The sequence below is a fragment of the Hydractinia symbiolongicarpus genome, chromosome 14 (genome assembly GCF_029227915.1).
Source record: "Hydractinia symbiolongicarpus strain clone_291-10 chromosome 14, HSymV2.1, whole genome shotgun sequence".
NCBI classification, from domain to species: domain Eukaryota; kingdom Metazoa; phylum Cnidaria; class Hydrozoa; order Anthoathecata; family Hydractiniidae; genus Hydractinia; species Hydractinia symbiolongicarpus.
The window spans coordinates 2,919,972-2,938,306 of NC_079888.1; the positions used below are offsets into that span (position 1 = coordinate 2,919,972).

At 34.8% G+C, this 18,335-nt stretch overlaps 2 protein-coding genes across 2 annotated transcripts; one reads left to right on the forward strand and one right to left on the reverse strand.

Moving 5' to 3' along the window:
* Positions 1 to 271: 271 nt before the first annotated feature.
* LOC130626030 (uncharacterized) lies at positions 272 to 9,352 on the reverse strand. Its single transcript, XM_057441140.1, has 5 exons — positions 9,239 to 9,352; positions 7,942 to 8,056; positions 7,241 to 7,460; positions 3,348 to 6,983; positions 272 to 1,375 (listed from the first exon to the last, which is right to left on the reverse strand). The coding sequence occupies exons 2-5, from the start codon at positions 7,994 to 7,996 to the stop codon at positions 538 to 540; spliced, it is 4,749 nt and encodes a 1,582-aa protein (XP_057297123.1). The 5' UTR covers positions 7,997 to 8,056; positions 9,239 to 9,352; the 3' UTR covers positions 272 to 537.
* Positions 9,353 to 9,869: 517 nt separating this feature from the next.
* Positions 9,870 to 15,501, forward strand: LOC130626044 (ras-related protein rab7). Its single transcript, XM_057441154.1, has 5 exons — positions 9,870 to 10,012; positions 12,558 to 12,629; positions 12,782 to 12,908; positions 14,419 to 14,637; positions 14,875 to 15,501. The coding sequence occupies exons 2-5, from the start codon at positions 12,577 to 12,579 to the stop codon at positions 15,091 to 15,093; spliced, it is 618 nt and encodes a 205-aa protein (XP_057297137.1). The 5' UTR covers positions 9,870 to 10,012; positions 12,558 to 12,576; the 3' UTR covers positions 15,094 to 15,501.
* The last annotated feature ends 2,834 nt before the right edge of the window (positions 15,502 to 18,335 follow it).

Below are 18,335 nucleotides of genomic sequence, written 5' to 3' on the forward strand. Positions count from 1 at the left end.
GCAATTCACTTTTTGATTGGCTGATGATTGTGGCAAACATCTCAAACCTTTCAACAAGTACCAGTGCTTTTGAGGGCAGAAGGTGCCCTCACATGTCCGAAAAAGAAAACAAAGTGACTTTAACAGAGGGAGGCTGAAAGTTTATTGGAGTTAAAAAAGGGAGCAATGAAATTCATCACAGTTATATGTGTCTGGAGTTCGGAAACCGTTCAGATAGCATGAAAATGGCGGGAATTCCACAGGACTAAAGAGGTTATAAATACACGTTGCGGAATATATAAAGTATTTATTTTATCTACACTATTCACAACCCAAATATTACATGGGATACATAATTTACAAATTATAAAAGTTTACGAGAGCCGGGGTAAAAAGTGACCGTTATCATAACGATTATTGAAATCGTAAAACCTTGGAGGGTTCTCCTGGGTAAAACATATAATTTAAAACGGTAAACATAGATTATAAAAAGTCGTAGAGGAAATAAATATATTGTATGAGTATTACATGAAATGAGACAATTGTGGGTGACAGTCACTAACCAACGAACTTTGGTAAAGGGTTTCTCTTGTTAGCTAGCTTTAGTTGGTGGTATCTGCTATTCCATGAAGATAATAACTTAGCTAGTTCAGCTTTGTATTTTTCCTTCTTCTTCTTCAGTTCTCCTAATTTGTCTGTTCCAATTCGTTCTCGTATTAGAGAGTGATTCTTCTGTAAGTAAGTAAGGAATTTTTTTATACCCGGCTTATGCAAAAGTTGCATAGCATGAGAATTTGAAATTGTTGGGTAAGTTAGGCCATGCTTCTTAGCAGCGGACTCACGTTCTGCAAGCTTCGTTAATTTCAATAATTCTCTTATATCTGCCACGCTCAGGACGAATTTGTCTTCGCCTAAATCTCCGGATAATTTATTATCCGTTGACCCAGGAATTTCAGGTTGTTCAGACGGAGTATCGGATATCGGTTTACTTTGGAAACTATCGGATTTTAATTTAGCCATATCTTGCTTTAGCGTTTCTTCAATGTTGTTTTTCTCCTTCATACTAAGGCTGTCAATGTAACCCTCCTTCGCATTGTTCTTTGTGTTCCCTCTTCCCCCTTGGAGTCCCATGATGTCATTATGGTATTCATCTTCATCCTTGGCCTTTTGAAGTATAGCTTTTAGTCTTTCTGTTCTTTCTTTATCGTTGCCGTTTGTTTGGACAACTGCATTCGATTGAGCGAAGTTTTGTTGGTCTTCTTCTTTTTGGAGATATCGGTCCGCGGCTTCGATGTCTTTTCCGGCTGCCGTGTCATCTGGAGCTTTGTTATGAAGGTCGTTATTTAGCTCTTGCTCTAAGTCTGGTTTTGGTGGTATAAGCCGAGATACTAGTAATCTAGAAAGAGGTTTTTTTTTACTTTTAACATTCTTGTAAGGTTTTTTTTAAATTGACAAGAGCGTTTGCTTTCAAGCTGGACTAAAAAAAACTAAATTAATCTTAAAATCAACTTTATAAGTAATATTGGATATAAGCAACACTATATGTATTCAACTAAGGTTTTAAAAATCGCTCTGCCAAATCAAATGCCAACAAAGCTCAGAGATTTCGTTTCTTCTTAGAAAATCGTTTATATACATTCATGTAAAGAAAACTTTTTCCTTTTCTTGCTTCTAAACCAATTAGCTGTTTGCTGCGTGAAAATTATATAAAAATTTGTTGTTTTTGTCACACTACCACTACCAATACCCTCTTTATAACTAACAACGATTTTGTTAAACTGCCAGTTAAAAGCTGTGAAAGTCAACATTTTGTTAATACATTCTTTAAACTTGAATGTAAACAACCAGCATCCCAAAATTTGCTCATAACTAATCATTTTCGCATGCGTATTTCGCCGAACTAAATGGATAGGTTCGATTTTCTTCCAAGCAACTGTTAAGCAATTTAAAGCTTTTTTTAAACAACTCTAAGTGGCATCAGGTCAAATTTCTTCTGTTTGTTTTTCAAATCGTACACTACAGCAGACGATCTGGGGGTGGGGTGGTATTTGTACAGCCCAAAAAATTCAGGGAAAGTCAAATGTTATCACTTGAAACTTGGCACAGTAACTAAGCAAAATAAAAGAAGTCATTTGACATAAGAAATTAATGCTGACATCATTATATTTTGATGACCTTGTGATTTTTCCGATGAATGTATGTTTTAAGTTTTAACATTTTTTTAAATTTAGACTCGCCTAATTATTATAAATCTGCGTATATAAAATAAAAGATTTTTTTTTTCGACCCAGCCCTCACAGAACGAAAAAAATATACTTTTTTGTTTTATATCGAAAACTTTTAAGAAGTGTTTGTATTTTCGAAAAAAACTTCTAAAGTCTATGCCCTATCTAAAACAAATATTTTTGGTAATAAACATCTCTTTTTACAATCCCTTCGCCCCCAAAAAATAAACAAATAAATAAATGGAGTTAAAGAACAATTTCACCTTGTTGTCAATACTGTTTACATTTTAAGAACAGAAAAAAATAAGAACGAATACAAAAACATTTTACTTATGTTTCGTTGTGATGATGTTGTTAGGCTTGGTTAGCAAATACTTATGAAATGAATAAATAAAAGTCTTGTTCATAACGCACGTGATTGTGTGTTTACCAAAGACTACTTCGTTTCCAGACCTCTTTAAAAAAATTATTCCGCCATGCTTAATTTAATCTTTTTTCGCGATAAATTTTTTATCAGAACATCAGCAATAAAATGCATACATTCAGAATTTCGTGTACAACCCACGTGTTTTACACTGCACTAGTATTATTTTAAACAAGGAGCTGAGGTCTAGCGCGTATCAATTCGCACGCCAAGATATATGTTGAACTGAAGTGGCAGAAATTGCGCCTAATTTAGGCTTATTACTTTACTTCATTTCTTAACTAAATGGCAGAAGAAAAGGTAAACTGGATTGGGTTCTCAAACTTTTGTCATAACTTAAATTTTCACGCCCATTAACTTTTCCCCATATGTGTTCTTGCGCGTTATGACTATATACATTTCCAACTTCTCTCCCATGTTAATATGCCTTTTCGATGGATTTGACAACAGGTGCTTTTAGCGTTTAATTGGACGCTCCGTGATAACGGCGCGGGGACAAAGATACCCCGGGAACGAGAATGTATAATTTTCAACATTCTAAGATCTCTATGGAGGTAGCAGTAACTCCTGTAAAACCACCTTAACGTTTGAAAATCTAATCATTTATTTGACGCCACTCAGTCAGAATGAAAAAAAAAAAAAAAACGGGGGACGAGATTGACATATAAAACGTTTTCAAAGCACGAGTCATGCTGAAAGTGAATACAAATGATGCTCACCTGTTATTTGCATTCTCAGCTTGTTGCTTGAAAGCTGCTGGAACATCAACCAGTGTATCAGCAGAAGAGTGTTCATAAAGTTGCGACAACGATTCAATTTCTCGCTTGATGTTTAAATCATTTTCAATCACAGCTTGCAAATCTTCAGCGTCCTCCCGAAACGGATTTGCTGGATTCGGGTTGACTTTGGGCAAATCTTTAATATAATTTGATTTTTCAGGGTCTTTTATATAAGTTTTTATTCTTTCAGCATGGGATAATTTTGGATCGATAAAGGTAACATGATTTTGATTAGTCACTTGAACACTAACTGTGCTCGGATTGGCAGCATATGGATTTGGAGGCGGGAGCAGAATTCCTGCCGGTTCAGCTTTAATCGCTTGTGTCGGTTTGTTTTCTATTGCAGTTTTTGAAGTAGGAAGTTTGGGTAAATCAATAGAAGACTGAGTAACAGGTTGTGTTGTTGACATAATACTTGTGTTATCCTTGATAACGTCATATGAATTTGTCTCGCTTACTCCTTTAGTCGGAAAGTCTATATTCGCTTTAAACAGATCTGAGGATTGTATTTGGTTTACACGTGATGCTGCAGCTTTGGCTGTTTCTCCTGCCACAACTTGATCAATAGATTCACTAGGTGGTGGTGGCGGAGGCGGAGGTGGCGGTGGAGGCGGTAGTGAAGGTGGTGGTGGTGGTGGCGGTGGTGGTGGTGGTGGAGGTGGCGGTGGTGGAGGTGGGTAATGGGCTTGCAAGATGTTCTCAATATTGTTATCCATTTTTGCTGGTGTGGTTTTTTTTTCATATTCACTCAAAGTGTTTGATTGATCACTTTTATACTGCGCATGTACGTACTGCGAAGTTGAAGACTCTGGACTTTGAGTCTGAGGCTGCAACACGGCACCTGTCCAATCGTAGGAAGGATACGTAACCGTCGTTGTCACCGTCGGAAAATTATTGTACGTTGCTGGAGTACTAGTAGGCTTGTTCTCTGTTGTCGTAATAGAAGGTGTAACAAACTGGTCATATGGTATTTGACCTATTGGATTGTAATTTTGACCATCAAATTTGTACTTGATGGTGCCTTCTGCAAGGTTACTCGTTGCAGTTAAACGTTCATATTTTTCTCCATCCCAGTAATAAAGTTTCTCCGGTCGTTTAGTTGTTGGCGGTGAAGGGGTGTTTGCTAATTGTTGACTATTAATCTGAGCTGGCGTGTTCACGGATCCCTGATTTCCCCCTGTTTCTGCGTTACCTGAGTTACCCGAATTATTTGGATTAAAATCCGATTTTTCATTTGCAGGAAGGGAATTTGATTCTGGTATTGAAATCGAATTCTTTGATGCATAACCGTTCCACATATCTAGTATTCCCTGTATCTCCTTATTTGTAATATCATCAGGAAAAACCTTTTTCTTTGCACTATCGGAACCGGAAGGGTCGGAATTTGAATCAGATTCTTCTCTCGGTACAAAAGTAGCTCCATTCCAGCGGTAATTACTTTTTGGTGATAAACCACCGCCACTTTCACTATTTAAGTAAGAGAAGAAGCTCCCTGCTTCAGCTGCCGGTACATATGTAGCTCCATTCCAAACAAACTGACGTGCAAAAGGATTTGATTCTGCTGTTTTTGAACGTGATAACGCTCCGTGTTTTAGTCCGTATAAAAACGGATTAATAGTATCATGAAATTTATATTCTCCATTTTTATTCACTTTCGACATGATTAACCGAGCAATGGGCGAGTCTCTGTTAGCCAAATCTTTACGCGTAGGCATACGAGGTTTTCGAAACGATTTATTATCGATATTGGCAGTTAAACCCAACATTTTGGACCAAAGGCTTGATGAAACATGTCGAAGTTCTGAACGTTTCGAGTTAGACATCCCACCAGACACCATATGACGCAATAAATTTAAATCTCTTTTGGTAAAAACAGGTTTTAAAGTTTTTTTAAGAGCATCTGAAGAGATATTACTTTGTAGCCCGTTACTATCACTACGCTTTGTGCCATTTTCGAGATTGTTTAACATGAAATCAGGTTTTTCTTCATCATTTGATACGTTCTTATGAATTGACTGTATTTTTTCAGTGTCTAGTGATTTATTACGATTGTTGTTCCATATTTTTTGCTTTTCTTCTGCATCCTTTTTATGGTCAGTTTCCCTCTCTCTTTTTTCACTAGAGTCTATACTCTGTGAATCTCGATGAGTCTGTCCATGTTCTCCGTTGTTACTTATATTTTTTCTGTGGTCATACTTCTCATCTTCGCCTGAGATAAGATTAGTGTTATTAGCATTTTTACTTGCTCTGTGGACAGTCTTACCATCTTTGGAAGGTTGAATTAAATGCGCATTTTTCAGCATTAGGTCATTATCGGTAGAAATATTTGCAGGATGCATGGATTCTCTGTTGATGCTGGAGCTATTATGATTATCTTTTGTATTACTTGAAGACGCTTGAGTATTGTTTACCGTTTTATTAAAGGACGTGTGGCCATTATTTTGATTATCTTCTACTGTTCCGAACAATGTGACATTGTCGTGAACAGCAGTGATTGCAGAACTAGTCTTATTAGAAAGAGGCGACATGGTATAATTTCCAGCAGAGACAGTGCTATTTTGTGGCATATTAATTGTCCTTGTAGTACTGTTAGACGTACTTGTGTCAGTATTATTGACAACAGTGTCATTGCGCGTGAAGTTAATACTAGGAAGTGTATTATTAAGTAATGAAATATTCTTGTAAGTTTCAGACATAGTTGGCATTCCACTGAAGTTCGCAGAAATCGTCTTAAAAGTGGTACTATTTTGGTGTTCTGACATGGACGCATTAATGTTGGCGATACTACTCGTAATATTATGTTGAATTTCATTTGTAGTATGATTCGCACCTGGTGTGTTATCTTCTCCAGCTATGACGTCTCTGACAGCTGGCACGATACTTATATGATTTTTGTTATCAGATTTAATAATTAGTGTAGTCCTGGTGACTATCTCAACATTATCCTTCTTTTCTTTTATTCCGCCATTTATCTCCGTATTTGTCATGGTTACAATCGATTTATGCGGTGGTATTCGTTTATGCGTGGTAGATGTTAACCCTCTATGGAAAGGCATTGGCTCAGTCTGATCTTTTTGTTTTGAATTTCCCTTTTTCTTCTTCCTCTTTTTATCTTTTCCTTCTTGTCGAATTTTACTTTGATTTAATTTTTGTTTTACCTCAGTTACATTAACGGACAATGGAACTTGGGCTCTGGTTGCTGTTATCGAAACATTACCAATATCCACCATGTTCTGGTTCACGCCATGACTATACGTCACATTAGTCAAATCCACTTTGTTTATCATTGTTCGGTTATTTTGACGGTGTTCAACAACTTGATACGAAAGGGCTTGCGAGGAGTTTTCAAAAAGTGTGGAGGAAACAGATTTCAAGTCGGAATTCGATGGTGTTGTCTTGTTTTGTTGTTGAACGTTCTCCTTCGTTGAGTTGAATTTATTTTCAGCAAGTTTTTCGCGCTTTGTTGCCAAACCAACCGATAATTTGGTTTCACTAACACCGAAAGGATTATATATCTTTGTTTGCGCAAAGCTGAAGTTCTGTGGAACAAAAGATTTGCCGGCAGTTTTTATATTTCTAAATAAATAAAGAAATGAAATATAATACTTAACATCGCTCACAGCGCCTGTTGTCTCCTTTTTATCTGGACGGCGAGACGACTCTGTCCTGATGTCAAAAAAGATACTAGATGTGCTGGAGACAAGGCTATGAAGTACATCTGCGTTATAAAGAGGCGATTATGTAAATTTAAAACAACGTTCGCTATAGAGTTATCCTAGCCACTAAGCTGGGATAAACGCACGCATGAAAAAAAATAGGTGTAACTTACTAACCTTTGTCCTTTAACTACACAGTCTGGCCATGGCAGTGGGTAAAACTCTGGGTAGGTCATCCACCTTTTTGTTGTGGGATTACAGACGTACGCCCAGGCGGGAAGAGATGCAGGTACATAGCCTTCGTCGCATGAGGGCGTACAGTACTTCCCCAAGAGATGATCACATATCATACGCCCATTCTTTGGCGGTAAGTAATCTGGACAACACTTGACGTAGCCTACAGATAGATGTTGATACTTTTGTCAAGGAATGACTTGCTTAAAGTTTTTATGAGTGTGCCTTTAACATATTTATACCGCATGAGTAAATATGCCTGCCTTACATTACCAATGAAGATAAATTCTTCCATTGAGTGCCCCTTTCTTAAAATTTTTCTCTTAATGGCAACTTTCTGTTCTAATAACCACTGTAAAAGGTAGTCATCATTTCATTTGAAAACAGTCCAAATTATTTTAAAGCGAATAAAGCAGGCCATGCGGAATTTTAACCAGGGAGCCTTAGCTGTCCTACCACTAATCCACTACTGTCTTCCGTCAATCTCATCCCCAGGTGTGTCGTTCTCTCTTTCTCTTCGACAGATTATCAGAAAGAGAAAAAGAAAACGCTGGGGCGAGGCTGGCCTCTCCTGGAACCATAATTATACGAAAACACAAACTTTGCGATGAACTCGCAAGGGTCATGTAAACTAACATTCTTACCATTTTTAAGAAAGAAAATGACTAAGTATGCAACAAAATATGTCAAATTCTTCATGTGTTTCCCTTTTGGATGTTACCTTGACAACCATTTGGTGTGTGTTTATGTCATCATTAACTAAAATCAGAAGGACGTAAAAATAACATGACTGTCCAATCTTTTAAGACATAAATATGCACTAGCAGCTCATTCAGAAGAACTGAGATTTCTCCATTATTTTTATGATGGTTAAATTAAAACTTGAAGTCAAGGACTATCATTTGGTAGGAACAAAATTGAACAACATTATCTTGAAAGAAGTCGAAGATTCGATCTCATCCCCAGGCCTTTTTTAATTTTCAATGCCGCCGCAATTTCTAATAATTCTTGTTTGAATAGCGCTGCAATGAAAGAGATCAAGCTTGCTGAGGAAGGAGAAAAAGCTTAGGTATATTCTCTAACTTCTGTTTTCTTGAGAGAAAAAGAAACTCGAAACAAAAAGAGAAAATGATATTATTATAACATCTTAACCTTGTTCCTAGGGCATCTTTTACGTGTATGTTGTGCTAGCGGGACGACCATTACCTACAGCTCCTAAGAAGGAGCAGGAGGAAGCTGACGTTTGTGTGATAAACAAGGACCTTGCTCAATAATAATAAACTTAAACACACACGCACATAAAAACTTATCCGATAGACAAAGTGAACATAACATTTATGCAGTGCACCAGAGCGACAAAAGAGATATTTTATTTGTATTAAGTTATGTTCAACCTTGTTTCTAGGGTTTCGTGTTTTTCCCGCCGAGGCTGCACTTATTGCCAGATCTGCCCGAGTGAAACACCGGTGTGAGGCAATAAGCCCTGGGAATGAAGTTGGGGTTTAGTTCGACTTTTCTTGTAAACAGGAATTTTAAAACTCTGATTTCAAAAAGACGTTTTTACAAATACGTGTGTTCATCAATAGATTACAAAATACCTACAAACAAACGGTAGAACGTCCTATTTTTTCTTGACACATTCGTTGAACTTATTGACACTTACGAAATTTTGCTATTTGAAAAAAAACATCGTCCTGCATAATGTGTCAAAATAAATGATTAATTCGATAAATCCGCTGACTCGCATTAACAAAATATTCAAATTAAGCAGCCGAAAAGTTCGAATTGGCGAAGTTTGAATTAACCTTATATCGAAATACTGGTTTGTGTGTAGTATGTTTTGTTCTACGGAAAAATGAGGAGGTAAAAGGAAAACATAACCTTATTACAAGTCATTATTTTACATTCCAAATGATTCAACAAAAATAATAAGTTACCCACCTATAACGCAAAAAGCTTACAAGATTCATAAAAATATTCCAGTCAAATACTTTGCAGAAACACTTCAAACGCACTTCACCTCAGGCGTTTAAGACTGTTAGCGAGGTCTTTAACGAGTGCTCAATTGAGAGTTAACGAAGCGTAACAAACAAATATTTTATAGCGTTTATTAAATTCGTGCAAATTCGAAAAATTTAGTGCGATGTTTACATGACTTTAGGTTCGATATTTTTATCGTCTGTATCTCTGACTCAGTCAAAAAGATACAAGGCAAAAATTGTCAACTTTGTCATAAATAAAGGGCCCTGAAAACGAGGTTGTAGTTAAATCTATGAAATTTTTGGAAAAATATTTAGCCCATGCTCGTGTTTGAAGAAAAGGGTTATTTTTCTGGGCAAAATAAGATACCCTTGTTCTTCCCCGTGTATTATTTACAATAGGTACAAATGTGTAGTTTTTATTATAAACCTGTGATTAAAACATCCGCGAGGGAAACCCGTATTTCTCGTGACCCAAATCTTCGCAAAACATACACAATAGCAGTAGTTCGAAGGGATAATGAAAAAAAGGAGTGTATATAATGGAGATAAAAGAATGTAACATGAAGTAATTAATTATCTCCCTTATACCTAGCGTAGGGCACATGATATGGCAGCCATATTCTGTTCGTTTTGCAATAACACAACGAGAAGCAACGTAACATCAGTTTAAATGCTGAAGTAGAGTCGATCCGTTCCAGGTTTCGTTATCTGGATTTATTCATTTAAGTTATAGGTAAGAATTACAACGCGTGACATTTTGGATGTTGGGCGTCAACCTTTCGATTGCTTGGTTGTTACCTTTCGCCAGAACATTAATTTTGTGTGGTCTGTCAAAAAAAGCAAAATGGTTATTATCAACAATTTGTTTATTGAAAGTAAACTATTGGCCTTGCTTAAAAAATATTTGATTAGATGTATTTAATGATTACTAAAGAAACATAAATCTTACAGGCTACTTGCTTAGGAAAGGGAAATGATTAACAGTTTGGTCACATCAAAAATATGTCATATATTCGCATCCTGAAACCTGGATTTTTCAATTGACAAAAAAAATTCTTTTCTCGGACCATATAACAACATAGCAACATACCCAATCCTTTTTTTATCGACCCAATTTTTTTTATAACTAAATTTTTCATAGTGCTCTTGGCTAGCTAGGCTCAAACATATAATAAAATATAATTTAACATAAAATCCATGGTGAGGAAGCACATATGGTAATAAATTTCCTTGCTTCAAAATCTGATGCCTGGATCGGGAATCTGTTTCTTGAATCACTGAACCTGCAGGCATCTAATGCCTACATAATGGGGTCCCTGGATTGTAGAGCCTAACTGATCAAAAGAAATACCTAGCCATATGCATGTCTGTAAAACGCAAAAGTGATTAGCAAACAAATTTAAGGTGTAAAGGAGAGGAAGTCAACTTTGGCTGTTAGGTTATGAACTGTAGCTAGTACCTATACACATATCCTATTAGCCTATTCCTCATTATTCTGTTCTGATTTACTTTTGTAACTTTAGCTACTTACTTAGATCAAAATTTTCGTTGTAAATTGTTGTTTTCTAGTTTTAAATAGTTAACTGCTATATACATCCATATATATTTAAGTAATTTAAACACAGTAAGAGACAGTCAAAAAATATTATGGCAATCTTAACGTAACATTCTTTATAGCTCTTTAAAAGGGTGGATAATTACTATAATGGGCAGAGGGAAGATAAGTTGTAGTAATCAAAGTAGGAATAAAATTGTAATAAATAATTATATAGCTAATAATTACAACATTCATGCATGCATGTCAATATACCCCAATTTAAAAAGATGTATTACCCTGCGCGCAACATATAAATTTTTTTCCCAAAATTTTTTTTTTCATTATAAGCTGTAATAGAAGTTACAAAAAAAGTCACAAAACTAAATTTACTAAGTCTATTAACTATCTAATTAACTAAATCTATTAACTTTTGTTTTACAAAACAAAAGTTATGCAGTGTCAAAGCGCCCACAAGCACCTTTTGCTAACCCCCAGTGCTAATAAGTAGGAATTAATTCATTATTTGGACACATATTTATTTCTCGTCACAATCGTTTCAATCATCGGGCAATAACGTATAGAATATCTGTTGTTGCAGTTTTTAAAAAGCATGAAACAAACACCCCTGTTGAACTTATTACCTAAGCTGTGGTTTTATATATATTATATATATTATTATTATATATATATTATATATTTATATATATATTTATTTCATCGGAGCATTGTAATTTTTATTTTCCTTGCCTATGAAAAAGCTAACGCTTGCTTTTTTCCTGTGTCTAGTCTGTGGGTCAGTTTTTTTCAGGTGCAAAGTACATACAAAATAGAATACAGGGCACCATTGATAAATTTTGGTGCATGCAATACCTGAAAAGATGTTGATTGTGGCCCTTAACTGGTGCATTTAATGAAAAAGCTTGTGCTTATTAAGGATCTTTATCTTGGTAATCTTGCATATGCTGAATATTAGAGAAAGAACACTCACACTGCAGCTAAGAAACATTTCCTCAATGAAATGAAATTAAACCAGTGTTAATTTTACACCCTCACATTTAATACTCAATATGATTACTCTTGAGGTCTGACATAAATACTATTGTCACTGCCTTCTTTTAACTAAAACCTCAGCCCTTAGCAACTCAGTTCCAAATGTGTAACAAAAACTGCACATATGAATAATTAAAACACAAGTAGCTATTACAAATACAAATGAAAAGTTATATTTCCATTGTAAACAAAGCAAGTAAGGTTAAACGAAAAGCTTAAAAAAGTTGAAGATTTTTATGCGGTCAAATTTCAACTTGTAGACAGCATGTCACGTTTTTTAGCATGTCAAGCAGAAATATTTTGCAATAACAAAATAACACACAGACATTTTGCAAACGCAAGGCAGTGATTATCAAAGTGTGATTATAGAAGGCTTGATTACCATCACAACTATAAGAGCAGGCTTTACATATTTATTTGTTATACATATTGCAGTTTTTGTTCTTGCGTTATTGGTAAAATAGTTGTTAGCCCGTGTAAAATTCCATAGTGAACGCCCATAATACATTTTTTGTGCATGCTTTCCCGCCTGTTAACATAAAGTTATGAATTTTACTTAGACAGGGATTATTAATTATGTGCGATTATAATGGGATTTTTTATTACACCCCCCCCCCCCCCACCCTGGTTTTTAAATTAGCAGATTTTTTTAGACAGAACCAAGTATTATAATATAAATGATCTTTTATAGTCACCTAATATTAACAAAAATGTCTTCACGGAAAAAGGTGCTGTTAAAAGTCATTATTCTTGGAGATAGTGGGTAAGCCTTTTTTGGTAAATTTAGCAGATTAAACAGCCTAGTCATTTCTCTATGTCATTTCAGTTCAGAACAAAGTTATTGCTGGTTAAACTTAATATCATATTAAACATATGATACTTTCTGAAAATATTTTCATATTTTTTGGCTTCTAGAGTTGGTAAAACATCACTTATGAACCAATATGTGAACAAAAAATTCAGTAATCAATATAAAGCAACCATAGGTGCTGATTTTTTAACGAAAGAAGTTATGGTAGATGATAGACTTGTAACCATGCAGGTAAGAAGATATTAGTAGTCTTCACACCTATTGAAGAGCTGGCTTCTTAAAGAAGATGATAAGAAGTCTCCGTGTAAAATTTGATGTATTCTTTGTTTTATTTATTAAAGTCAACAAGGTCTGTCAAAATGTTTTGCTACTTTATTAATGTACCTTAAGGAAATAAATTTTTGCTAGAAATAAATTTAGCGTATTTTCAGGTTTTTCGCAAAATGCTTTGTTTATTGTTGCATTCACAAAAATTTGTTTTTGCAAATTTTTTGACCCTGCATGCACCATGTTTATATATTTTGATAACAAAAATTTTTTATGATAAAAGCATGTTGGTGACAATCTTTCATCAAAGTGAAACCATGGATTCCAGTAAAATTGACTATTTTGCAAATGATTTTTATACTACATTTGTTGGAAAATACAGTAATTAAAAAAAAATGATATCTTACTTCTGCTGCATTGTTTCTGGTTGGAAGGTTGATTTTAGATTGATTGTAGATTTGGGTGTTTTCTTGTTTCTATATTTTTATGTTTGACACAAGTTTTCTTTGATTTAAAGTCAATTTTTTAATGGACGTCTTTCTATTTCCTCTTCTACATTCAAGCAACTCCAGCAATTAAGCGTATAAATCGTTCGAATACAAGTCAGACATTCTAAAAATTCTTGGTGTAACTTTTTTAAAGTATTTTGACCATTTTTACAAAGTGTTTCCATTACCCTTCTTATCAATGCACTTCTTCAAATCGTAGTAATTGACAATTTGCAAAAAATATTCTTGTAAAATTTATTAAAACTATCCCTTCGTGAAATATATATTCTTAAAAAATCTAAAAAAAATGAAAAATTTTGAAGAAAGTTTTTTTGAGTGTTAGTGCCATTCTTAAACTCTATTAATAGAAATATGGATTGTGTAATTACACGTTCCATATTTGTTCTTTAGAACTTTAAAGTAGTCTCTTTAATATTGGCGTTTATTTAACATAATAGGGTTGCCATCTCTTCTCACTCTACCCCCCTCCCCCAAAGGTAGTTTTTTTAATAACTTTCTTTCGGAATGTATGGAAATGCTACATGAATACAGCACTAATTTGTTCTTCACTTGTGGCGTCTTATTCCGAATCTCCTCAAATATTCTTGACTCTATAAAAAAAGTGATATTTTTGATTGACACCTTTTTTTTAAGTTAAGGATGTCAGTCAATGCCTCAGAACAAAACATTGTTCTTCAATTTTTTTTTGTTACTGGAAATGTCCTGACAAAAACAATACCTTTTTATTGCTCTGGAATTGTACTTGAGTTCACAATTTTTGACATGGGACTTTGTATGTTACTCAAGCATAGCTGAGAAACACACGAAAACGAACTTTGATATTTCCCAGTCTTCCTGTTTTTTTGACCATTTCTTGCAAAAAAATGAAAATATTCCTGACTATAAGAAAAATGCTGTTAACCACTGTCCAAAGACTTTTCCCTTACTCATACTCATTTTTATATAATTGTGCACTTTTATTTCAGATTTGGGACACAGCCGGCCAAGAGCGTTTCCAGAGTTTAGGTGTAGCATTTTACCGAGGAGCGGACTGTTGTGTTTTAGTATTTGACGTCACTGCTCCAAACTCATTCAAAACATTGGATAGTTGGAGGGATGAATTTCTAATCCAGGCCAGCCCACGTGATCCGGAAAATTTTCCCTTTGTCGTTCTCGGAAATAAAGTCGATTTAGAAAATAGGGCGGTGAGTGTACTCTGGAAGTTGTTTAGCTAAAATGTGTAGTCTTTTAAAGTTGACACAAAGCCAAATAGTTTGTTTTAAACACAAAAATACAAGTAGGTATGATTCTATGCAATGAATTGAATTAATAATTTGATATGGTGTACTTTTTATAAGAACAGTGTTTTATTTTTTATTTTAAGCGTTATAGTCAGCGTTTTTTTGTTTCGCAACTGCAGTATCATTTTATTTTGTTTGCAGGTATCAGCGAAACGAGCACAGCAATGGTGTCATAGCAAAAACGAGATTCCGTATTTTGAAACGAGCGCAAAGGAGGGTATCAACGTTGAGCACGCGTTTCAAACAATTGCCCGAAAAGCTCTGGCACAGGAAACCGAAGTCGAACTTTATAACGATTTTCCAGACCAAATTAAGCTGTCCAATGACAGCAAACCGAGATCAAGCGATTGTGGCTGTTAAAGCGGAAAACATTTTTTTTACAATTCGACAATATAAAAACTGGCATTCATATCGATTATTCAGTTGCTTTTAGTTTAGACCAGGTTAACTATTTTTACAACAAAAAAATCACCATCTTTGTTACAATTTACTATTAGCAGCTGATTTGCTTACCTCGGGGAAATTTTTGATAGTTTTCTTTGTCGACACTGAGTATGAGCAAGAAAATCTTGTGATTTTTATGTACTCGCATATTAACTGTTGTTCTTTGTTAGTTTTTTATACACGTTTCAATCTAAAGCACACTTTGTCAACATATTTTTTTGTTTATAATTTGTTTAATTAATAAATGAATGAAAATTTACCGGAAAAAAGTGGAAATATACGAATATATATGGAAAATGTCTTGACAAACATTTTTTATGTTCACCAGAAGTTTTAACATGACTCGTCTAACCAGACATGCCTCGTCCATCCGACAAGATATAGCCCGTCAACCTTGACCCCAGGGCTTTTTTTTGTCTTTTTGATTCCGAGAAGGCGGTACAGAAAATAATACAAAATTATTTTTGTTCTTATGTAGAACTACTTCAAAGCGAAAGCCAACTCTTTATATATCAGTTTTTTATTAGTAAAATCCCTTGTTATGTCGTGAGTGCCATTGCCATATATATTAAATAGCTGAGCAATTTTTATCCAATCAAATAGTGCCGCATAACACGTTGTTAATTTGACCCACAAGTTTAAGAAATATATATATATATCTGCTTTTCTGACAGCATTTGTACTTTTTCGCACTTTTCAAAATTTTTATTACTGAATCAGACAAATTTAATTCCTTTTTTGCAGATTTACAAAGTATCTGTTTTTTTTTTGTGCGCTTTAGAGTGGACAAATTTGTTTAAAATGAAAACTTACAAGTGTAGGAGCATAAATTATGCGTAAACCCCGTAAATATTTGAGAAACAAGGGTTATAATTGGGTAATGCTTAGTTTATTCCAAGGGTTAGGGCGTCTATTTGAGGGAAAATTTATTTAAAATAATCAAAAAATGGGACGTGTTTATTCAAAGGAGGCGTTTAGGAATCCGGTATAACTTGGAGAATCTCCCAGTTCTTTTGTTAAAAACGTGCGCCCAATATTTCTGCTAAGATTAATTTGCTGGCGCAATTAAATTCGTATGTTTTATTTAAAAGTTTTTTAAGTAGCAAAAAATGAAAGAGAAAGAAATAAATATGCATTTTGAACATTGCTTGCGGGATAAATTTTTTAAACTGGAGTTTTCTGAAGTATATAATGAGAATATGTGCGCGGTTTTTCTTTGTGGGGGAAACGCTGGGGCAAGCGCAGTTAACCTGGGGGTGTCCGTGCGACCCCCGCGCACTATCATTACTTTGCGCATGCCTTGTTTTATCAAAACATAGCATTTAATCAGGGGGTCATGAACTTGTCGAAAAGTTGATCATAAGAAATTAAAGTTAAAAAAATGTAAAAAAAACTTTAAGATTGTGTAATTTTTTTTGTTGTTTTCTGATATAAGCACGGCTATGATGTACATTTTGTTTCTACAAGAGTAGAAAAATGTATTATTATCTTCACATTTCCCCCCTGTGTTAACAATTACTGAGAAAATAGTTTGATTGACAGGGCAGCTGATATTATGCACTCGGTTGGCCATCGTGATAAAAATATGCACGGCGCGAAAATAATTTGTTCACGCATTCCAACAATCCTTTGTTGGTAATATAGTGTGAGGGCTAAGATTGAACGAACTCGTAAGGCGCTAGTGACTTGTAATAGAAGATGGAAGACATTCATAGCCAGGGAGATTCTGCAATATATACCTTTGAAATAACTATTATATGCAGCTTTCTTGGTCGTACATTGCTGTATTACATCTTTTTAAAGATATAGACACAATCAATAACTTGAACAACAACAGTTGTGTTAATGGAGTAGTGTTTTAAGTGTAATGCGAGAGAGCTTTTTAAAATCATATCTGGTTCAAATTAATAAAGTTGAAGCTAACTAGCTAGTCATAGCTAGCCAGCTAAATTTGTATATATATGTTTATACTCCTATGATACTCAAAAGTGAATGTTATTTTAATGCTAGTAGCAGAAATTTAAGTGTTTGTTAACCCTTTCGATTCAAGTAAATTTGTTTTATAGAAGAGATTAGAGAGGAAGCTATTTTTGAGAGCCTTAGTTGTAACAAAGTGTATAAACGTTTTTGACTGGGCTAAATAGATAGATGCACATATTCACAAAACTAGCCCCACAAATATTGAGGGATATACCCTGTCTATTATTTCCAGGAGGGGCCATGGCTTCGATTGGGAATCATAGAGTATTTAATATTCATTTTGAGCTACGCAGACCCAATTAGGGTCCGTGCTCTATCAGACAACTTCCTGCAACATCCAACGGCCCACACATTGTGCTGTCTCTCCAATACTACTACTGGCGCAATATCTTTTTTGACTGGGCTAAATAGATAGATGCACATATTCACAAAACTAGCCCCACAAATACTGAGGGATATACCCTGTCTATTATTTCCAGGAGGGGCCATGGCTTCGATTGGGAATTTCCCTCACATGGCTTGGGTTAACCCGGGGCTATTGTAACATTCATTCGCCTATATTGAATCGCCATAAAGGGGAATTCAACCCTGCACTCCTGCACAAAGTAGGAGAGTTTAACCACCAAGCTACGTTGCCATTAAAAATCAGATTGCTTTACGCAAATATATGTGACACAGAAGTCCTTACCGTGGGACTTCTGTGTCGCATATATTTGCGTAAAGTAGCTAACAACTAGGAACAAGTGATCATCTGCAGTTTGTCCTACAAATTGCAATTGGCTTCCATTGCAGATTACTATGTTCAGGCACACTTGTAGCTCTAAATAAAAAACACATTTTTAAAAGCCCATTTTTAGCCCCTATAGTTTGGTGACTGACAGTTTTTATTTTTGGTGAATGGATAAATATGTTGAAGTATATTTTAAACTATATAAGTGATATTTTCTATTTGAATTAGATTATACAGAGAAGCAAAGTATAAATGTTTGATTTAGGCAGCAAAATTTCATTGCCTATCATTCCTGATTACTTGTGATGATTGGCCAAACGCACAATATTTAAGATAATTTAAGGAAATGTGACCATGACAAGGCAGGTAATCAAGGCACAAATGTTAAAAATAGCAGTGTGTTAGCGTAACTATAACCAAAGCATTTTTTTTAAAAAGTACAAAGAAT